This window comes from Perna viridis, chromosome 9, assembly GCF_037379345.1.
Source record: "Perna viridis isolate PV_CMFRI_1.1 ecotype Kerala chromosome 9, ASM3737934v1, whole genome shotgun sequence".
NCBI lineage: Eukaryota > Metazoa > Mollusca > Bivalvia > Mytilida > Mytilidae > Perna > Perna viridis.
This window is the reverse complement of record NC_142453.1, coordinates 33774995-33799686: the sequence shown is the minus strand read 5'-3', so window position 1 is coordinate 33799686 and position 24692 is coordinate 33774995. Positions and strand designations below refer to the sequence as shown.

Genomic DNA, 24692 nt, shown 5'->3' with positions numbered 1-24692 from the left:
TACTTTTGGGCCGATGATCGGCCCTGTGGCACATAACTTATTCAGGTTGGTAAAGTAATTTGCAGTAGCCAAAACAGCTATGTAAACAAAAAAATTCCGCCATTTTCCCCCATACACTACATAACACTATTTGTTTCTTAATTTTCCCCAGCTTCTTGATAAAAACTGTAAATAAGCTGTTTTCGGGTGGAAACACATGCTCCTAACTTAGATCAGTAAGATAGAACGCGTTATGTTATTGATTCATCAATATATTCGGCTTATATTGGGGCGACAGAACTGATATCAATGCATCAATTAAGTTCAAAATGCAATATGTTTGATCCAGTGAAATAATAAATTGTATTAAATAAACAAAGAAGATTTGGGTTTTATGTATTTGCATAGAATGGAAACTCATTTCGTATGATTTTAATCTCGTCATCCTGATAATATTTTATACACACATTATTTACCGTACATTTTTATTTTACACCAAGGAAAGGGGGACAATTCAAGCTATAGATAAATGCAGTTATTTACTAACATAAAATTAAGATAGGAATGATAAGTCAGTGGACAAAAGCCACCCGTACAGGGTAAAATGGAGCTAAATAAAATTGAATAACGCATAAAACTGTCAAAAAAAAAAAAAAGACATGAGCCACATTGTCGGCCTAACGTCCTTCGTCAGGGGCAAAAAGTATAAAAATTGAGGACAGAGAAAAAAACCACTGTCGACCCTGAGTTTGAAAACAAAATTGTACAATAAAATAGTAGATATAATCAGTTCACAAATGCAGCATTAGATATTACCAGGCATTTACAACTAACATATCAAGAACTGAGGATTGTATTTTTTTTTCGGAAACACTCAACTTAAAATTGTATGTTGAAATATCTCCAAAAAAAAAAAACGTATTTGATATGTATTTGAAAAAAGATATTGATACACAAAAACTACTTAACCAGTTTGTATAATTAACATTTTGTTTTTACTCTTCAAAAAATCTTTTTGTGACACTGTTATCTTTGATACAATGTAGAGCGTCAAAATGAATTGCATTTCATAATATGATTTTTCATAATAAATCAGAGAAAAAAAATATGTATTTCCCTAGTCAGGATACTAACATAAAACATAACAAACACGTTTTTTTTCATTAATCTAGAGACAGTATAGTTCGAATTAAGTTCACGTGCATTAAATCTTAAATAGACCTTTCATGGAATGCAATGGTTTAGTTTTAGCCAACGATGCAGTGAATATGACTTCTCTACAAATTGAATCACAAATATTTGGAAAAAACACTTTAAAAAAGATGTTTTTTTTGTATAAGCATATAGTTTTAAAGTCTTCTGAAATCCGTATCATGTAGTAATTTAGGACTGTCAAACTAAAAATGTGTCAAATTATTTTGTTCTACATCTTCTCCACAAATGTCACTTTCCTTTTCCTCAGAGTAGTCACCCAAATAAGTTGGATTGGTTTTCATTCTTTGCATGCTCGCATATGTTTTAATGCTTTGATTTCTTTTCACTTCTCCGTATTTATCCTCTGTTGCACTTCTATGTTTTCTGGTTCTGAAAAAAAACATTTAAAACACCAAAAATATTACAAATATCAAAACAATTACACCAGAGACTGCGGCAAAATATCGAAGTGAAATTAAATAAAAACACTGTGAGTGCAGACCTGGTTTTTCAAGGTGTCAAATCCAAATAATCTAATGAGGGAAGCTAAAATATTGGAAACAAATCTATATTCTTTTTGAAATGGCTAAACCATAATTATCAACGAGTTAAAGACTTCATTTTAAGATATTTAACTACGTACATCATCACTTTTGCTACAAGAATCACAATTATTATGACTAATAATCCGCCAACACCACCGGCAGTGTACAACCATTTTTCCTCGACCCCTTTAGACTGGGCCTTCAAAGAAAACAAGTATAATTCGAATGACTTGCTGAAGATAAAAACATCATTAATAAGGTTGAAAATATAAGACAATGCAGAATGTTTCAATAACATACTTACATAAGTGTTTATACTTATTGTGTGGAAGGAATCAAACATTTTAAACATCTGTATAGAGAGCATGTTCATGATTTAGCGAACGATTCATAAAGTTTCATTCTGTGTACAATTCTGGCAATGGGCGGCACACATGTATAATTTTATCAATTTAGTCTTTTTGCTACATTTTATACTAACTACTGAACTAATCTGGAAATCATCTGAACTCCTAGTCAAACTAATAATATCGTTAAAAGTTTCCCGCAATTTATTCTTAGTGTATTTAACTAATGTTTTTTTTATCATTTTCTTTAAAAGGCCATGTTTACAAACTCTAAAATGATTAATTCTGGGCGTTATGAGCTATTGATTCTTGGTTTATTCTAAATATCCCAGCGTTTTTTTCTTTAAGTTGCCACACCTTATAAATATTTTGCCTAATACTTAAACAAAGAAGTTCTTAAAATTGTCTTGATGCATTTAATTCTTACTTGCAGTGTCTTTTTAACTGCGAAAAAAAAAATTGATATCATACCAATATTTACAATATCGATTCAAAGATTGTCATTCCTTATATTTTTTAATTGCACACTTCATGCACCTGTAAGTGTTAGACCACTGAAACCTCTTTCATAATTTCTAATTCATGGTTTTAGTTACTTCATGTTCTTTGTTCTGTATGTCTGTTTTCCATGTCTGGATTTGTCCCTGGGATGCATTATTTTGACAACCGCTAAAACCTTGGTTCTCTTGATTATTCATATTTACTTTCACCCAGTGCGTATTTAAATTTGAACGAGTCGATTTCATTTTTATATAGACACATAACCCGTTCTCTCACTTTACTACACTCCCTTTACAAAACAAGTCTTGATACTCTTGTTTTTGACCCCACTTCATTATTATACAGACTTGTTGCCATCATTTTGGATATTGGTTTCCACAGACTCTTTAAACCACTTTGTGTGAAAAGTCAGGATGAAGACAAACGATCATTTCTTCCACTACCGTTTGTCAACAAAGGTATAGATGCAACTAATTTGGCTAACATTCTCCATCACAAAAACGTTACCAACAAAGTTCTCCCATATTTCAAAGACAAATCCATACCAATCATTTCATATTCCTATACTTCACCCATTGCATCCAAATTTTTCAATTATAAAAGGCCATTGCAGAACCTCGAGATTAAGGACTTCAAGGCTGAACCACTTGACTGTTCTTGCAAAAACTCTCCATTCAAATATGGTCCTTCTTGTCACGTCGGTACAGGAGATTTAACCATCATCGAAAACGAATCTCTGCGTAATATCCTTTCTAAAGGTTCCAAGTACCGTGAACCGCGCTCCATAAATTGGAATTATAACTTTAAAGTTCTTATGGATGCCGTTGAGGACTATGCAAAAAAATGGATAAATCGAGAACAAGAAGACGTTGATTCTCTGTCAGAGTGCTTAAAGGCCGTGAGGTCTTTAATTTTGAAACGAATGAAAGTTTTAAGTAGTTCAATGATTTTCAAAGACCCCGATGTAGCAAAAACATTGTCTACTATACATGACAAATATGTTGTCGTACCAGCAGACAAAGCCCAAAACAATATTGTTTTTTTTCTGCAAAACATTTTACATCCAATGTTTATTTTCAGAGGTTGACGTAGAAAATAATAGCAGTGATAAGACCTATACTGCTACCACACCCTCCAATAAAGAGATTATGGAAAACGATAAATCTGTGCTATCCTCTTTTGTTCTCTCTACCAAGGACGATGATTGTGATTTACCGTCTATGTACTGGATTCCTAAACTCCACAAGAATCCATACAAAAACGTTTCATAGCTGGACCTGCAAAATGTACCACCAAACCTCTTTCGAAACTTTTAACCTGTATACTCACAACTGTCAAAGAGGGTCTGCAGTCCTACCACAATACTTGTTATTCCCGTAGTGGTATTATTTCAATGTGGATCCTGAAAAATTCGAAAGAGCTTTTGGAGACAATCAGTTTAAGACTATGATCTGAATATAATAGCATTAAAACCTATGATTTTTAACACCGTATACTACCTTTCCCCATACTCAGTTAAAATCCCGACTGAAATACATTATACATTGTTGTTTTTCCAAAAAAAATAGTACACCTAGATACACATATATAGTTCTTGGTAGAGATTATACTTTGTAAGAAGCAATTCCAATTCATCTTTCCAAATATACAGAGGAAGATGTTTACAAAATGCTGGAATTTTTAATCGACAACATATTTGTCCAGTGCGGTGGGTGTGTTTTTCAACAAACGGTCGGTATTCCAATGGAAACAAATTGTACTCCCTTTCTTGCTGACCTTTCCCTTCAGTCTTATGAGGCTGACTTTTTAGCTGATCTGATCCGAAAGAAAGAATATCGTTTACATAGATCCTTTAATCTCAGTTTCCGCTATATAGATGACGTATTATCTTTAAACAATCCTAATTTCGGGGATTGATACATTGGATCTACCCAAGGAACTTGAGATAAAGGATACTACAGACAGTGTGAAGTCAGCCTCATATCTTGACCTACACTTAGAAATCGATGGTAGGAAAACTATTGACCAAACTTTACGACAAACGTGGTGACTTTTCATTCAAAATTGTCAACTTTCCTTTCATCTGTGGCAACATTCCTTCAGCACCTGCGTATGGAGTGTTCATAGCACAGCTCATACGTTTTGCCAGATCTTGCCTAAACTACGCAGACTTTTGTATCAACTCTAACAAATAGGCTTCTGGAACAGGGTTATGTTGCTACAGGATTGACGTCATCACTACAGAAGTTTTATGATCGTCACCATCTGCACCATGAAAACCGATTTATTGAAAGGGTCATAGTTTTCCTTTCCTAGTTTGTCTACCCCAGAATTGACTTTTTATGAGCAACTCGGCGGGTGTTTCTAGAAAAACAGAGGACTCTTACCCTACCGGTGCACCTCGTCCATGCTCCCAGTTTTTAGTGGAGTCAGAGTTGCTCGTTTGCTTTTGTTACTTTGTATGTTTAATTTTAGTTAATTTATGTTCTTTTTTGTGTATGTCTGTTTTCCATGTCTGGTGTTTGTCCCTGGATTGCATTCTTTTGATAACCGCTATAACCTAGGTTCCCTTGATTACTCTTTCAAAATTCTATCAATGCCCTATTACCAAAATGCCCAGTTTCGAATTTCCTGCTCCCGGTTATCTAAAGCTACAGAGCATTTAGAAGTTAAAACCATACAGCCACTGCTTGTTTTAGTGAGTTGCCTTTATTTATTCTGTAAACAATCCTTCAAGAAATATTTCATTATGACATTTCGCAAACTGTATTTGTTTTTTATTTTACATGTTAAAAGCAACTGGGTTTCAATGTGCGTCTTGGATATAAGATAAGGATTATATTAACCGTTGCTAATTTTATATAACATTAAAGAGAGTTTGTTTTTCTTATCATTCGACTTCTCAGAGGCAGCATTGAAACCCAAAAGCTAATATTACTTACATTGTTTGGGTCTGGATCTGCTGCTGTAGAAATTAATTTTCGTGTTGTTGATAAGATTCCAGCAGCTACTGGTTTTGTTGTTGGCTTCTGTGGTGTTGCTGTTGTTGTTATTTGTGTTGTCCGTATTGTAGTAAGAATACTTTGATCACTTGTACTGATATATGATGATGTAATTGCTGCTGAAATTGATGTTTCCCTTGTTTCTGCAATTGTTGTCGTGGCTGCAAAGTGCATTCAGTGTTTTGTATGTAGATATATATGTACATAAAACATTCTTGGTAATATATAAGAATTATAATTGCGATTAAGTTTAATTAATGTTTAGTTGATATATTTGGAGATTAATCAAATATAATAATATGGTGATGCGGAATTGTCAGATTTCTGCCTAAAATACGACGACGGGAAGAAGCCATTTAATATAAAAATAATGCTCTTTCTGATATTTTTACTGTCCTGAGAACAATCAACTTACTATCATGAACTTGTAGCATTATAGGTTTACTTGTGCTGTTACCATCGTCATTCCCAGCCTCGCAAAAATAAATACCCCTGTCTTCTCTTTTTACATTTGAAATAATCAACGAGGGATATTCTATTGTACTACCACCGTATTTCTTCGATGAATTTGTATTTATTACAGTGCCATTGCCATTAGTCCATCTAACATACACAAGCGGTGTTGTTGTATTGATTTCACAATTTATAGTTATCGTCTCCATCTCTGACACAATCACTTCGGAAGAGATTACAATTACTGGTGGCCCTTTAAAGCAAAATGTGAAGGTGTGATAATCAGAAACGATAAAAATGAAGAATCGAAATAATACGAATGAAAAAAATACATCATGGTTTTCGGAATTTCTCTTTACAGTTTTAGAAGAATTAAATATTTTCTTTCTTTTCAATCTAAACAATATATTATGTTTTAATGAAAAAAAGTAAGATAAATACTGGCCTGTTTATACTGTGTGTATTTGTTTGCTGATTAACTAGTCTGTGTACTAGTGGATCACCTTTGTTATATTTGTAGAGAAATTACCATCATTCCATTTGAGTGTTCAAAACATACGTTTGATAACAAGACGGAAAAGATCACTATTCCCCTTTCTTGCTCCATTTTCAGCTATGCATGAGTAGTTGCATTCGTCAGAAATGTCAACTGCATAAATAACTAAGGTCGGCGATGCAATTATTCCTCCTCTGTTTTTTGTTCTATTTTCTACAGTAGGTTTTATGTCATCATCTTTTTGCCAGTAAAAATGTTGATGAGTTTGATTTTGTGCATTTTAATTTTGCATTTTCTCCTACACCATATTAAGGAACAGTAGTTAAATTGGCAGATATGTAGAGTACATGTATCAGTGTTACTCAAGGATAAATTATTTTTTTAGAAAAGTGGAGCCCATTACCGTACTACGGATATAATAATCATGCGTTACAGGACCTCGGTTACAAATATTTAGGCCACGGTTTGTCCAGTAATTGGATTGGAATGTCAATCAGCAAACATTTGTTTTACGAATTGAGCTGAGCATATCAAATAGATGTGTTAATTATAATAGAAACCATAATTTCCATCGAACATATTGAAGATTTATTACAATCGTTATCTATTAATTTATCTCGATTTACATTCATTTTTTTTCTGAATTTTTGATAAGCACCGAAAAGCTTGATAGTTAAATTTTTAAGTGCGTCAGATGTTTTAGTGTGCTTAAATATATTTATATTTATCCATGGGTAAACATGTTTTCTTGGTCTCCTTATGAAATTAATCCATCAAACAGGATCTCCTGTATGCATTATTAAATGATTGTTGTTATAAACGTACATAGTTATTTTTTGTTAGAAAGAGACAATCCCGTAGAAAATATTTCATTGAACAAACTATATATGGTTAATGCTCAACATTATTTTCCCTTTATGATTATTCAGTAAACCTTAAATTTTCGTGATTTGGTATTAAAAAGTAGACAAGGAGTTACAAACTACCTTTTGACTATGTGTTTTCATTACGGAAATGTCAAAAATCTTTTAAGGTGCATTTTAGAAAAGAAAATAAACAAAACAAAACAAAAACAAACATTTTGATACAGCAGAACAGGTCGAACTAAAAATTACTTTTTCTACTTCCACTTTTATTTTAAAGTCATGAAACATTATTTCTTACCCGATAGTTTGGATAAAATTTTATAATCATTCGCAAAAAAAAAATAATAATGATAATAATAAAATATAGGAAAAAGGAAAAGGCAGAAAGAAGGTGCATGATATGGTTAAGCAACCAGGTTTTTAGATACTTCCGCTCGGGAATATGTCGTACAAAACATATATCTTTATGACAGTAATTTTGGATATGTAGATTGCGTGAAAATAACGAGAACAGCTATGATGAGACAACTCCACGGGGATGAAAATGACGAGGAAATTCTCAGATGACAGGGCAGGATGCAGCTTGCGAAAATGCATAATGATAAACTTGTAGAGTGGGAGAATAACCATATGTACTCTAGTAAGATAAAAAAATAACCTAAAGGGGTAAACGAATTAAGACATGCAGTTGTCAGAAATTCCTAATTTAGTGGAGTCCGAGTTGCTCAATTACTTTGTTACTTTGTATGTATTATTTATGTTATTTAATGTTCTTAGTTGTGTATGTCTGTCTTCCCTGTTTGGTCTTTGTACCTGGTTTATTTTCTTTTGATTTCTAATGTAACATTGATTTCCTTGATTACTCTTTCAGACAAACATGAACATGTCAACTCTTTAATGAATATTATCATGCGTACTTACTCAACATTCTTACCATTACCGGTTTACTAGTGCTACGGCCAGCACCATTTTCCGCGTGACAAATGTATTCTCCTTCATCACCATCTCCTGCATTGACGATCATTACTGTGGATGTTGCAGAATTGCCATTATTGTAATACATTTCGATTGTCATATTCATAGTCATATTCATGTCATTTTTCATCCATCTGATATCAGTTGCTTTTGATGATTCAGGAACCTCACAGGTTAAATTAACGCTGCTACCTTCATTAACTGTTATGTCGATATTAGAAACGTTTATAAATGGTGGATCTAGATACAAAATATTAAAATAAAATGTATTAATGTGTATATAACTTACTTGATTTCTTTTTTACATTCCCGTACTAAAACCACATGCATAACGCAGACAATATTGAAAACCTTAAACAATTCTACCTTTATTCACTAACTGGTCCAATACGTTGAGCCAATATGGATTTTAACCAATCCAATATAACGTTTTGGACGGGATTTATCCATATTGGGCTATATCCCGGATGAGCGTACTTTTGTGTATTGTGTTTTATTGTATTGGCAGTTTTGATCATATTTAGGCCAATATTTGAACGTTAGTCAATAATTGATAATAAAGCTTACCCGCAAAACTTCAAATTCATATTATAAAAATTATAAATTGACATTTTGTTTATCACCATCTGATAATTCAATAAAAAAACAAACAAACAAACAAAAAGGTTGAAATTGTAGAATCAAACAGAAAATACAATTTATACAACCTAATGTGTAAGTAATCTTGCCCCTTTCAAAACATACAAAGATAAGCATTGCATTTGGTCCAAAAACGAAAGATAAATACCTTTTTTTCTAATAGTGAATCCTGTGTTTGATTTTAGATCATATTTGCTACATTTGTACCTCGAATTAACAGAATTGTATATTAGTTTAATGGTTCTTGTTCGGGCCCTTATTCCATCCTTATATGCATATAATTGTTTTATATCTAGTTTTTGTCTGTTAAGTTATCTTAAGAATTTATTACAAATAAATCTCTGAATTATTTATGGTCATACAACTTATTGAGTCATTACTTATCATGCAATCGAAACAACAAAATGACGAATAAAACTGAAGTTAAACTTACAAGTGTATATACATTCATACAAGCGAAGTCGTGTTTTGTAATGGTTTTCAGACATTTTAGTATAATCTTCTTCACAGAAATAAATGAATAAATAAATAAATAAAAAAAAATCGGTATTCATTCATTTGTTTGCGTTTTTATTTTTTAACCGATAGAGATCTGTAAATGTGAACAACTAATACAAAATTAAATGTACAATATGCTACTAACATGACACAAATATGAGATCAATACATGTACACGGTATTCAGAGTCCGGCATGAAAAAAAAGATTATAAGTGTATATACATTTGTATATAACGATGATTCTTGCAGCAGGACATCGACCTAATGGACCTGCTACACATGACAACACACTGGATAACGAGTTCAGGCAAAGACTAAACATTTATGATAATAGTGTTCCTCGACTTTGACGGGCCTTACCAACCGAATTTGGTATAAGTGTTTCTCATCTTATCCACACATTTTGTAAAAATGTTTGATAACGGTGTATAAAAAAGCGATTTATATTAGAACGTTAAGACAAATGTGGCATGTGTGCTCATAAAATCATCGAATTTTCTACTACATACTTTGAAGTTATCTCCGTTGTTTTAAGGAATCTTCGTGACGACCTTCGTTATGAAATGCAATTTTTTAATATATCTGCATGGTTGTGATACAATCAACCTGGCAACGATGACATATTTATGAATGGTAATAAATCTGGTAAAATCGATGTGATTTACAATCATGATCTTCCAATCAGCTGAGTGAATATTATAAACGAATTTCGTAACAATAATGACTTTCCAAACGTCTTTACACGGAAATATGTTTTAAAGACAAAAATCTAATAGTTGGTCATGCCGCTCATATTTCAATGAGATATTAGCAATGTCTTGTATAAATCCTATAAATAAAGGAAACGCTAAACTATGAAGCGTTCGAAACGAGAATTAAGTAAAAGTAAGTCATGTTTTTTTTTAAAGTACACCACATTTTACAGCGGAAGAGGGCAGACGGAAATACTACGTATTTACACAGGACAAAAAGAACACCAAGGGGTGTAAGATTTGTTGGACATGACGTTCAGCGCAAAAAGAAATTGTTTCTACATGCAATTCTCTATTCGGCGTTTTTAGCTTGGAGTCTTTTAATTTTCAAACATGTGCAACGTCTCTCTATACGGGAATGACAATGTCACAAAAAACTTCATGTACGTGTATATTCTAGTCAACCAAAGCGAGGGATAGAAGAAATTTTAACGACTTTAGTTTTGTTTTGGATTAAAACAGAAACGTCAGTTATGGAATATTCAAAACATATGTTAGAATAAGTTGAAGTCGATCTGAAGTGATATTGATGCACAAACTATCGTCCAGAGGTTCTGGAGAAGAGATGTTTAGATGAAAAATATCATTATTCTTTTTAAGTGTTTCTTGGCTCGTGAGCACGTCATTTATGAACACCAAATAGAACAGACCAGAAATAACACCTCCCTGTCGTACATTCTCTCCTACCTTAACATACGAGGATCTACATTGATTACCAATTTTGGCACTTTCACTGTTTACATGTCAACCATTTATAATTGACCATATTATATATTTAACACCAATTCTTAACAATTTATACATCAAATGCTTTCTTACAATTTTACAATGCAACATGTACTTGGTAAACTCATTTCGTAGTTATGATAAATAGTTTAATGTAAGTAAAATGAGGCATTTAAACATCCAAGATTCTTTTTGAAAAACTTAATGTTTGGGACTGGGAAACTGTTTGTCAATATATACGTATCACATTCACCGAGATCGAACAATAATTTCAAATACTTCAAATGCACTTGACTACACGCTACCGGTCTGTAACTATCTGGTTTTGTTTTATTTGTATTGCGTCCTTTGAACAACAAGTGATATTATTTATTGTACTGGTACGTGTCCATGCCTACCGATTAGGTTAAGTAGAGCAGTCAGTTGATAGATATATTTTCCACCATATCGCAAATGTTCATATTGATTCTATCATGGCCTGCGACATTCCGTACATTTAGTCGGTGAAAATGTTCAAAGACCATAAATAAACAATAACTAAACAACCATGTATACTTTCAACTCTAAGCTGCAGATTAAGGAGTATTGCACACTGTGTCTTTGTTTACTATGTCAGGGTAAAATTTAGAAACGTTTGATTTAAAGTTTTTAACCACTTTCCAAAAAAAAAATATCACTATTAGCTGTTTCATTAAGAACATCTTGGCACATTTGGGGGTATTGTTGTCTTGCAGCATTTTATACACGTCGCAATACCGTTTTAGTTTGCTTCTAGTATTTGTATGACATGAAATTCATACTTCTTGGATGACCATTAACTACATATGCATGTTCTTTGATTGTCATGTGCACGTTTAACATCCGCGTTACGGTAATGGTGTAAAATCCACATTACGAAATTTCCTTTTCAGCAGGCAAATCAACAGTTGTCTCCCTTTAAAATCTGGCAACACAATTTAACTTACCAAAAAAATTAGTACAAATAGGTCTGAGTCCATTGTTACAACGGAAGTAAAGAAAATGAATCTAAATTACACAAATGTATAAACTAAGGACTACTAGCATTTAACTGACATACCATCTCCAGACCAGCTTATCCCTTAAGAATAATATGTCCCCATCATATGCCCCATGATGCTAACATACTAACACAACAATAAATAAAGACATGATATCGCTTAATTTATCTTCATCTTGGAAAGCTTATTTATCATCATGGAAATCCCCTGGCTTTGCTGATACCATTTCCTACTGCTGAACCAATCTCAGCAACGGACAAAAGTTTGTGACACCATTTTCTTTATTGCACCATGGACATGTTATTTTTGCAATGAATATTATTATGCGTACTTACGCAATATTCTAACCATTATCGGTTTACTGGTACTACGCCCAGCACCATTTTCCGCTTGACAAATGTATTGTCCTTCATCACCATCTCCTGCATTTACGATCTTTAATGAGGATGTTGCAAAACTGCCGTTAGTGTAAGACGTTTCATTTGTCATGTTCATAGTTATGTTATTTTTTATCCATTTGATATCAGTTGCTCTTGATGATTCAGGAACCTTACAGGTTAATTCAACGCTGCTACCTTCATTAACTATGTCGATATTAGAAACGTTTATAACTGGTGGATCTATATGCAAATTATAAAAATAAATTATATCAACGTGTTTATAACTGAATTAATATCTTTACTTCATTTCCGTACTAAATGAGTCACATACAATTGCTATTCCGCCCTTAATAAAAAAAAAGCCAACCCAAATATCAGAAACATACAAATCCTCAAATCTATATTATAAAAATTATGAATTGGTATTTGACTTGACAATCTGATTATTCAAGGTTGGAATAAAAATAAACAAATATTACAAAACCAAATATTTTGTAAAATTTACGAGAAATTTGTACCACGGATATATTTGAAAACACTGCACACTTTTCACCAATGTCAGAATTTTGTTAAACCTAAAGGTATTTGAGATATATGCCAAAACTTCTCTCAGACTTCTATGTTCTATTTTAGTAACAATTGTCATGTTTTTCAAAAACTAATAAATGCCCACATCTGTTTTTTGCAGAATACACTGTGGAACATTCATACCAAGTTTGGTTCTATTTGGCCGTGAAGTGTCAGAGGATAAGGTTTTATTACATTAGTAACATAAACATTGAAACTAGCGAAACAAAAAAGGGATAATAACTCCAACATGGCTTTAACAGAATTATACAAAGTCATGCACAAAGATAGATCGCATCATACTGAAGACTTTTACCCAAGTCAGAATTTTGCTTAACCTAGGTTTTGGAGATATATGTAAAACAATCTTCAGCCCGACTCTTATGTATTTCTTTTTAAAAGCGGTCATGTTTTTCGACGGATCAAAAATCCCAAGACCATACCCTAAGGACCAGCAATAGCAAGTGGTTCTAATTGATCTAACAGTGTCAGAAAGAAAGAAGATTTTTTAAGTTATAACACTCCAAACAACGAAAAACGTCGAAAAGGTACAATCACATATTTATACGAAAATATTAACACAGAGAAATCTAATCATGTATAATATGTTAACCCGTCAGAATTTGGCTCAATTTGCGGTATTGGAGATATATGTGAAAACCGGCTTTCTGACTCCTATGTTCTAGTTTGAGAAACAGCGGCCATGATTGTCAACGGATGATAAGTCTGCAAAATACCCTTAAAAACATTCAAACCATATTTGGTTATAATTGGTCACGTAGTATAAGATGAGAAGAGTTTTGAAAAATTATTGGCGACGACTACGCCGATAGCAGATACACTAAAAGTTATAAATAAAAATCTAGCCAATCTAAGTAATGTATTTTCATTTATAAAAATAATAACAGTTGTAATATTTTTGTGTTTGTATTCCAAAATTTTACTTACAGCATTGACAGTTTATGCCAGAACAATATGAATACAAACATACAGAGGTCATTTCCATTTCAAAACTGAAATTCAAATTGAGAATCATTTTGATAAAATGTGAAATAAAAAATATATCAGTGATGTTTGTACTTTTGCAACATGTTACTCTCATACATTAAATCAATGAAATGATATTTATGTAAAGTGGTTAAAATAGACAAATGAAATTTGAGAAGGAGTGAAAATAAAGAGTCGTCAATGTGCCGAATGACTTTAAATTTCACATATACATGTAACTATTTTATAGTACTTGAAAATTAATAAAATATCTAGGTTTACCTTATAATTACGTGTCTACATTACTCTCTGTAGCCTTTAATAGATCGGTGTTTAAATAATTTTCTATTTCAATCATGCGTTTATTTTATAAATGTCATTGCAGTTGTTCTACTTTGGACAATTATTGCACGTCAGCAAATGTTTCTTACTTGTAGTAGAATTTAGAAGACTGGACCTGGTGGATAATAATTCCTTAACATTACTTACTATGTTTTACTATCTTTACTCAAAAATGTAGTCCTTACAGTATTTCCTTGTATATTTCTCTTTCCAAGGTCTTCACATGCCAGATAACTTTGTTGTGTCTTACTCGTGATTTTTAGTACTAACATATTTGGTAACTGACAATGTAATTGGTAAACTAACATAAACTTTGTAGCCTTTAAAGTACATATATCGATGAAAAAAAAACGGCATTTTATGATTATCGGAATTCTGATTCATGACACTCACGTTTTAAAGATAATGAAGTTCAATAAATATGTTAGATAACCATAAAATGACATGACCAAAAAAATAGCATGTTCTAGGTAAGCATTAGGAGAATCATGCAATTTCATTTTGTGTCAAAATTTTCCAAAAAAAGTATAAACACATGTTCGTCCTTATTAAACATTTTGCCTTAAGTCTTAACTTTTGGTTGGCTGATTCTACATTATTATCTGAACTTACAGTTAATTTCGGGTATGGAAAAAAACGGACATTGTTATTCATGGCAGCTGTTACATTAATGGGAGGTTTCATGTTTAAATCAAAAGATTCAAGACATGATCTAGCTGTACAACTGAAATGAAAAATCAAAATGTGTTCTTTAAATTTCTAACAAAGACGTATTGGATGTATTGTATTTTAACATTTCGCTGTATAAATTGATTGCTTATTTTCACGGACATGAGAGTCCAATTTTGTATTTTAATAAACATTAATGCATGAATTCTCAGTTACCAGACTCTATGTTACATTTAAGGTTAAATGTTTATATTACACATCACTCAACTCACGATTTTGCTGCACAATTCATAATCATATCAGATTATATAGATTAAAGAATTCATTTGATGCAACAGTTTAAATATTGGACGGAAAGTTATTTACCTCCCTCCAAACAATGCAGAATAGCAAAGGGCTATGTTGAATTGCAAACAGTCTGTTGATTGGCAAGTAGCATTCAAAATTGTCATCTCAACATAAACCATGCGATCTGAATCCGACCAGGCGAAACAAACATAAGCCTTTGAATAATATTTAAAAATTATAGTAAAACATGTATAATGCATATTAGATTTTTTAATTTTGAAAATCTTCATTTGTATCTCTGTTCAAGACAATTTATGAAAAAAAAATCATATCAGATGGCAATGCACAATGTCATTTGTCTGTTTTCATTTTGTTTACTTGATTTTGTTTTATTCATATGCTTTAATTTATGTTTGTTTGTCTTCTACCATTAAAGGAGGGTTCTTCCATTTATTTATTAATGGTCTTACCAAAATTGCACCCAGTCGAAATGCCAACATGTCCACAGACCAGTTTTTTATACACCATCCATATCTTGATTACTTAACTTTATCTGAAGCAAAGTTTTAAACATTACTCATAAACTTGTATTTTTTTAATATGGAACTAAGACGTTTCAAAGTATCAGTGATTACCTCTAACTTCCTAAAATATCTTCCTGTAAAAAGTTACATATTTTGTTCTGTTGTAAGAGCATCATTTAATTCAAGAAGGGGTAATCAAGGGTACCAAGATTATAGCGGAAATTAAAGGAATGTTCTCCAGGGAAACAATTAGACATGACAAAACCGAAATACACAACAAAGAATATAAAATTTAAAAAAATACACACAAAGTAACAAAAGTAAATGAGCCATTTGCACTCCACTAAAACTGGAAGCATGGACCAGGTGAACCGGTAGGGTAATCGTCCTCTGCTTATTCATAAACACTCGCCGAGTAGCTCATAAAAAGTGAAGTACAGGGTAGACAAAAGATAAAACGAAAACTAAAACACGTAGAACAAATCAGTTTTAATGGCGCAGATACACAGTAACGATCCAGGAGTTCATGATGACGACCATAAAATTTATGTATTGATGACTTCCACTTTGTAGCAACACAACATTACATAACACAATCTAATACATGTAGTAAGAAGTCTAACACGATACAAAAAGTCTGCGTAGTTACTGCAAGCTCTGACATTTCGTATGAGTTGTGATATAAAAACTCCATACGCAGGAGCTGAAGCGATGTTGCAAGAGATCAAAGTTGACAATACGGAATGAAGAGTTTTCCTTTACCAACGATATCTAAGTGTAGTTCAAGATATGAGGTTGACTGTATATTGTGTTTAGCATCTTTGTTCTCAAGTTCTTTAGGGAAGATGCAATGTGTCAAATCTCAGAAACTAGGGTTGTTTAACGATAATACGTCATATATATAGCGGAAACTCAGATTAAAAGATCTATAAGATTTTTCTTCTTTTGAATCAGATCAGAGATCAAAGTAGCCACTATTAATTGCATAAACCTTTGAGGATGTACTTGCTAGTAAAAGACAACTTCGCTGCCACATTTAAGAATTATTCAATTAACTTATCAAATTGTTTTAACGGTGCAGTACAGCCATTCAGCACCTGCGTATGGATTTTCCATGTTACAACGCATACGTTATATTAGAGCTTGCCAATACTTTACAGACCTTTTCAATCATGCTATGCTTTATTTTCTTACATTAAAGCTTCTGGAACAAGGTGATGTTGCTTCAAGACTGATGTCATCACTTCAGAAGTTTTATGGTGGTCATCATGAACTCGTAAATCATTACGGTGTATTTATCTGTACCATGAAAGCTGATTGTTGTCAACATGTCATAGTTTTCCTTTCCTCTTTCGTCTTCCCTGGAGTTGACTTTTTATGAGCAACTCGGCGGGTGTTTCTAGAAAAGCGGAGAACGCTAATCCTATCGATGCACTTGCTTCATGCTCCCAGTTTTTTGTGGAGTCCGAGTTGCCCATTTACTTCTTTACTTTGTATGTATTATTTTGGTTATTTTATGTTCGTTGTTGTGTGTTTGTTTTTCATGCCTGGTTTTGTTCCTAAGTTACATTCTTTTGATTTCTGCCAAAATCTTGGTTCCCTTTTTTACCCTAAAATTACTATAAATTATGACGTAAAATTGCGATAGAGCTGCTTATGATAATATTGGTAAAATTAATCTAGCGAAATTGATTTAAAGGTGTTGACTGAACATTTTAGGAAATCAAAATGAAAATGATGATGAGTTTATTGATGTTGATATTAATGTAAATGATATAACTCCAGAAATGGATGAGATACTTAACTCTCCGATTACTGAAGTTTAAATTCAAAAAGTGGTATAATTTCTAAAGAATGGAAAGTCATATAGAACAGATGAATTTCTAAGTGAGTATGTTATATATTCCTTTGACGAAATGATGCCCATTTATGTGTCTTTATTTAATTTCTTTTTTAAATTCAGGAGTGATACTGGAGATTTGAGGTGAAGGTATTATTATCCCGATTTTTAAAGAACATCTGACGTTATAGAGGTGTTGAATTCATGTTTGAGTAACTATTTTCAGCAATACTGAATAAAAGATTGAACACTTTTTTCAAAATCATTATCTTACAACCAATGCACAGGTAAGATTTACCAAAGGGTTTTCGACCATTGATAACATTGTCATTTTACACTCTCTTGTATCTAGTATTTGTCACTTGGAAAAAAGTTATACTGTACTTTTGTGGACTTAAAGAGTGTTTTTGAGTATGGATTGTAGATCTATGACAAAAGAAGCATAAATGAAAACTATTGTAATGTTGAAAGGTTTAAGCTCAACACTAAAAAAAACAAAAGTGTTGTTGATAGCAAGAGGAAGCACAATTCGCGAATGACTTTTACATTGTATGGTTATGACATAGATATTATAGGTTCATATTCTTATCTATGTGTGTTTTTTTTTAAATTATAGCAGAATTTTTTATGCAGCAATTAAAAAAGTAAACTGATCAAGCTGATTTATGCCTTGCATAGATGATTGCAAAATTTATCTCTTCCGGTGGATTTCCAGTTGACTTTTTTCGATTCTTTCATTATTCCTACTCTCACTTATTCTAGCGAGGTTTGAGGTTTTGAAAACATAGACATTGTTTAGAAGATTCACTTACAATTTTTCAAAGAAATATGAATGATTCGAAATAGTACATCATATTACATGGTGTACGGAGAAGTTGAACATTTTTCCATGGACATTATTATTAAATTCAGAATGGTTAGTTTTTGGAATCAGAATTCTCTTTAAGAAGGAATTAATAGACTGTCAAACATCTACACAATCGTACGTTAAAGCTGCAAATGAATGATAATATATCATTTTGAATAAGTTAGTTTTGTTAAATCCATATCTGAGTTAACTGGGCTGAGTTCTCTATGGAATGACTAGTTGAGTGTTAAGAAAAATATGTTAAAATCAATTGTAAAACAAAAATTGGCTGATCAATTTATTCAGAATTGGTTCTCACAGCAAGGTAATTTTTCACGAGGAGAATTTATGAATCGTTTAAGGATGAATTTAAGTTAGAGCCATACCTGATTAAGACGAAGAAGGCTGATCGTATTTATATGGCAACATTTATATGCTCTATTGTAAAATTCCTGCTGAGACTGGGAGATGGGCCAGCATACCGACACACCAGCGAATAAGCAAATTGTGTAAAGCTCTGGGAAATGAATACTACTACCTATGTTTGTAAACATCCCAAAATTGTGGAGACTCGAAAAAAAATATTCCACAAATTCCACAATGTGAGCAAACTGAATGGGCTTTCATACTTCACCAAAAAATACAAAAAAACTTGCATCCATGTAGATGTAACTACCAAATACTATTATGTCATCTTACCTTACCTTGGTATTTATGAAATGTATGTAAAAAACTGAGTGACATCTTGTACACCTCGGTGTGTGAGAATAAATAAAGTGCGTGTTTGTATTTAACTAGTATCTTATACCTACAGCTTAATCCTAATTTCTCGATGTAATGAATTATGCAGATAATTTACATGCGCCAGTAATAACTCGCATTAGGAAAACAGAAGAAATTCCATTCAATCTGACGACTCGATATTGTTACATTTGTTTTGTACATACTTTAAGTTTGCATTCTACTATACTTTGAATGAATGATATGGGCGTTTAAAGTCAATGTTGTTATAATATGGAGTAGGCAATGTACCATACATTTACCATCTAGTAAAAAATAATAAAGGACATTACAAAGAGGAGGGAGGGTGGGGGTCGACACGGATGAACATTTTTGCTTCGCAAGTGCAATGTTTTCATTGGCAATCAATCAGCAACCGAAATCAATATTGTTATTTGGAAATCTATCTTGTTAATTCATGGGGAGTTTTTTTTTCAATCAATAAATAATTTGAATTTAAAAAAAAAAATCAATTCCGTACTCTCCTTTTCCCTCGCTCTTAAAAATTAACTTTATATAGCACTTCGCAATAATTTATATTTTTTATCCCTTAAGGGCATCTCTAGCAACATCTATTTCAGTTTTGGCCGGTCAGATCAATCTGTGCAGATATCGGAAATTTTACAGTTCTCCATGGATGTTGGGAATATTTTACAAATATCATGTGACGTAAACAAAAGTCAGGAGCAGACGACAGCTGCAAAGAAAATGGTTGCCTTTCCTATCTTAGAAAAGCTGTGCTTCGAGTTGGATGATACAAACGGAGTTATATTTTTTCCAAGGCGGGTTAGGTTCTTGACAACAGCAACAGTGGAACAGCGGAGATACACGTAAGTACATCCACGGCGTTTCCCTAAGTTTTCAAATCACATTCTCTTCTTTAAAAAAGTAAAAAAAAATGGAAAAAGATTTGAAAAGTATCAGAAAAGATGAATTTATTTTTACCGAAACGTAATCTTAACCTATTATGTTTTATTTATTTGATTGAAGGAAATGATGAATTTTCTCCGTAAGGACAATCACTTGTTGTTACTTCCGGGACATGACTTTTTTGCGGTAGTAGATTGGGGAATCTTAAGGGAAAATTAGAAAGTACACGTAATAAACGTAGAGCTCACACCGCTTCGCGGTGCTCGCTATAAGTCATTTGACAAAGGTATGATTCCAGGGATAAACGTGCTGACTACTGGTGTGTTCTGACACAATATGATATCGGGTTTACCCAATATGTTAACAACATGTTTCACGACAGGAGAAGTAAATACAAAAGATCTTATACCACCACTTAAAATATTTTCCTTCACATTTACTTTCGTACTTTTTGTTAAGGTTGAGTATTATGAAAGAAAATTGCTTCTATGAAAATTTGCAAGACGTGTTGAATGCGTTGTTGTTTGGTTTGCAATTATTGTTTTTTTTGGGTTTTTTTTGTTTTTTTTGTTTTTTTTGTTTTTTTTTTTGGGGGGGGGGGTAAAAATCCCCGCTAGATGTATAATTGTTTACAAGTGCAACAAATGACAGTTTTATCATTTTTACCAACGCCTTAGAATTAAACAAATTGAACAAATACAAAATTTCAGAAAAATAACCAACAAAACAAAACACACACACAAAAAAAAAGACAGGGGCAATCAAGCTAACTTTGGCTTTAACTATATATGCTTTTTCATTACAGATTGAGATTACTTTTTTATTTGCTATCCCCCTTTTAAAACCTAAATGACCATTTCCTGGTATTAATTTAATGGTAATTAAAAACATATACTTTTAGCATTATTGAATAAATAATCATATTATTTTTTTTTATTATTAAGCATTTATAAGGAATTTTCTTCTGAATTTTTTTTACAGAACGTTTTTCATATTACCTTATACTTGTATAGAGAAAACCGATAAAACTGAATAATCCGGTGATACCATTTAAATGTATTCTGAATCATGGAACACCTGTATATGTCGAACAAATGTGTAAGTTCAATAGGCGCGTGGTATAAACAGGTTTTACTGTTATAAACTTGATTTGGCATAAACGACCAAAAATTGTATATCCTGTTTTTTTTTTCAATTAATCAAATCGTTTCTTAAATCAATTGTTATCATATTTTAACTTCAGTCCTTTTGTTGTAATACTTTTTAAGAATATCAATGGTTTTTCTAATACTTTTTTAAGAATATCAATGATCTTTGTAATACTTTTTAAGACCATTGATATTCAGGGCTCATTTTGTCACAATGTTGTAAAATTTGCCCAGTGATTAAGACATGTGTTTGGTTGTTGCTAATTCGTCCAATGTCAACAAGATTGCAACATTGATTTGTCATTATCTGGGAGTAATTCATCATACAAGTTGTCATAGCTACTAGACTGTGTGTGTTTTTACAAGATAACGGGCCATTCCTGACTTTATGTATTATATAAGATTGAAGGAGATTGTTTTCGATATAACACATATCAAAAAACAAACGGAAATTGTTGGTCAATAATAGTTTTGTAAAGCTTATGACTAACTTCAGTTCATCAAAAAAAACATAAAAAAAAAACAAAAGAAACAAAAACAAAAAACAAACAAAAAAAAAACAAAAACAAAAAAACAAAAAACAAAACAAAAAAAAAAAAAAAAAAAAAAAAAAAACAGCCAACACTGGACAATTTCAGGAAACACAGGCCACACAAAATGGATCTAAAATCAAGAAACAATAATTTTACGCTTTTTTTTTATTTTCTGTTTTGACGCTTCCAACAACATTATTATTGTCAATCCTTATTGATGTATGTGTAAATGTGTAATTAGGCTGTCACTTCGATAAAATAAGTAGATGTAAGCAAGTTCAATCCTGATTGTAAAGGTTTTTTTTATTCTTTTATGTAAACCACAATGATAAATACCTTCGATAAAACATGTAAATAGTATGAAAGAAAAAAATACCGATAACGTTATCAAGAACGTATGCAATAAATGATAAACGTGGCCATTTTATCCTTTTCCTAATTTACACATGCTTTTTAATCACGAGGAACAATGATTAAACATTACTAATGAAGATTCCTCCTTCAATTTTAAAATCTATACTTTATTTAGATGATTTCTCCCGTATCTTTTATTAGATAAGTCGATTCGGAAACTACATTGGTTCATGACGAAGTATTCCTCTGATCATATTATTTAGCTTTAAGAGGTCATACCAATTTGCAAAGAGCTAAAAAAACAATCGTACAATAGACAACGCTTAAAATATATCTCAAAACGTGAATTGAAATTTTGTTTAACGCTTTTATATGTAACATTTCTTATATCGTTTTACACAAAAAAAAAAAAAAAAAAAAACACAAGGAGCAAAGATAAATGTGTATGAATAAAAATGGTTCGAATGTTACTGTGGTTTTTATTCAGGTCCCTACAAAATAGGCGACTTTCAATTTAAGACATGATTAATTCAATTAATGACGTGAAATTCCGTTGTGTACAAAATCATTTGCTATTTTGCTGTTATTCTTTCCTTTTAACATTGCTGCTTGCATAATGACTAAATATTTGGGGATTACAAAAGGTTAATTTACCTTTTATGAGTGAAAATATTATCGAGATTCTGCAATAAATTATTTAACTTTCGAGTGCTTACTTTGGCAGGAAAGGTTATTGAAAGATGACATGGATGGGTGTAGCCTGCGATCAATATTCATGTTTCATAAAAATGATCCATCAATGAAATACAATTACATATAAAGCTTGAAAATATGCTTTGAAGACCCAGTAATCAAACCAGAAACTGATACAAACATATTAGGACAACTGATGCGTTTAAAACAAACGTCATCTGCATTTTGGAAAAGTATTATTTCTGGCAATTTGGATAGAAAATTATATGTAGATCTGCAAATGACCAATGTCAGGTGACATACGATTCGAACGTATTTGTTGTTACCAGTCAATCTTCATGTAGAATAGCCATAAAATGGAAAATTTTTATTTAATTTTATTTTAGGTACTCTTAGTTACTGCCATCATTTTTTCTTCTTGTTATAATTTTGTTATCTCAGGGAATGTTTACTCCATGTATTTCATCATAGATTTCCTATTGTATTTTGTACAGGTATCAATTTACCCAAATCATTGGTGTCACAACATCTGATACCAGTCTGGGCAATCGAAAATAATTTTACAACTTTGATATAGTGCTGAGAAAAATAAAATAAACAAACTTCATGTCAAGCAGGAAGTATGACACGTACACAAACTTTTTTTTTCAAAGCTCAATGAAACGATTGAAAAGTGTTCGCTTTCAACCAATCAGATGAAAAATCGGAAAATAAACAATTGCTACAGATATATGACCATATACGATGTACTGTTTTATTAAGAATTAATTTGGCATCCAAAACTCATCGAACAACAATAAGATTCTTTACCATATGCCAATTCCTTAAACGAACACACATGCCATTCTATAAATCACTTTCAATTGCAAACCATGCATATTTAAAAAAAAAACTGTTGACGTATACCGTTATTGGTGAAAGAGTAATCAAGGGAACCAAGGTTATAGCGGTAATCAAAAGAATGGACTCCCGGGACAACGACCAGACATGGAAAACAGACAGACACAACTAAGAACATAGAGTAACTAAAATACATACAAAATAACAAAAGCAAATGAGCAACTCGAACTCCACTAAAAACTGGGAGCATGGACCAGGTGCATGGGTAGGATAAGCGTCCTCTGCTTTTCTAGAAACACCCGCCGAATTGCTCATAAAAAGTCAAGTCCGGGGTAGGCAAAAGAGGAAAGGAAAACTATGACACGTTGAACAAATCAGTTTTCATGGCGCAAATGGATACACCGTAACGATCCACGAGTTCAAAAACTTTTGTAGTGATGACTGCAATCTTGTATGTTGATTGATTGATTGTTGGGGTTTAACGCCCGAGCAGGAATATTTCAGCTATATTCAGGCGATGAACATGAAATGGATGATAAAATGAACATGAAATGATGATGAAATGAAAAATGGGGTGGAACACAAAGATAATGGGGTCGACAAATTTTGATTGCAACTGGTAATAGGGAGAAGTGGGTAGGGTAGCAACATAACCCTGCTCTAGAAACCTATTTGTTAGAATTCTAGCGTGATACAAAATGTCTGAAAAAAATACTAGTTTTTTTTAATTAACTCGTTAAAAGACATTAAATTGAAAGAGTTAAAACTGCAAATACTATTTTCAATGCTCTGTTTCTCAAAAGACTTTTAAAAGAGCGTGATTTCAAATCGAAAGCTTATTCTCTGTCTGAGAATATAAAATTACAAAAATCCCTACCTGCCGTACTTCTCGTCTCAAAGATTACACTATCTCAGGTAACTTGTACTGCGATAAAATTACATTGGTCAATGCATGAATACTCAAAGATTATGTAATTACATTTGTAGAAGACGGGATTTACGTGATGTTACTACCTGTATAATTCTGACTTAATTAT

At 32.2% G+C, this 24692-nt stretch overlaps 1 protein-coding gene across 3 annotated transcripts; it reads right to left on the bottom strand.

Annotated features, from left to right (window-relative positions):
* Positions 1–359: 359 nt before the first annotated feature.
* Positions 360–24656, bottom strand: LOC148607919 (uncharacterized). 3 transcript variants are annotated; one of them, XM_088543878.1, is made up of 12 exons: positions 24533–24652; positions 15697–15779; positions 15305–15441; positions 14882–14993; positions 14417–14550; positions 13889–13953; positions 12329–12613; positions 8305–8598; positions 5984–6274; positions 5509–5729; positions 1817–1917; positions 360–1563 (listed from the first exon to the last, which is right to left on the bottom strand). In XM_088543878.1, the coding sequence occupies exons 2-12, from the start codon at positions 15724–15726 to the stop codon at positions 1377–1379; spliced, it is 1857 nt and encodes a 618-aa protein (XP_088400004.1). In that variant the 5' UTR covers positions 15727–15779; positions 24533–24652; the 3' UTR covers positions 360–1376. The 3 variants fall into 3 exon arrangements, 2 of the variants coding, with proteins under 2 accessions (XP_088400004.1, XP_088400006.1); XR_015914938.1 differs by lacking the exon at positions 360–1563 and adding an exon at positions 3896–3968 and having other exon boundaries at positions 24533–24656; XM_088543880.1 differs by lacking the exon at positions 12329–12613.
* Positions 24657–24692: the final 36 nt, after the last annotated feature.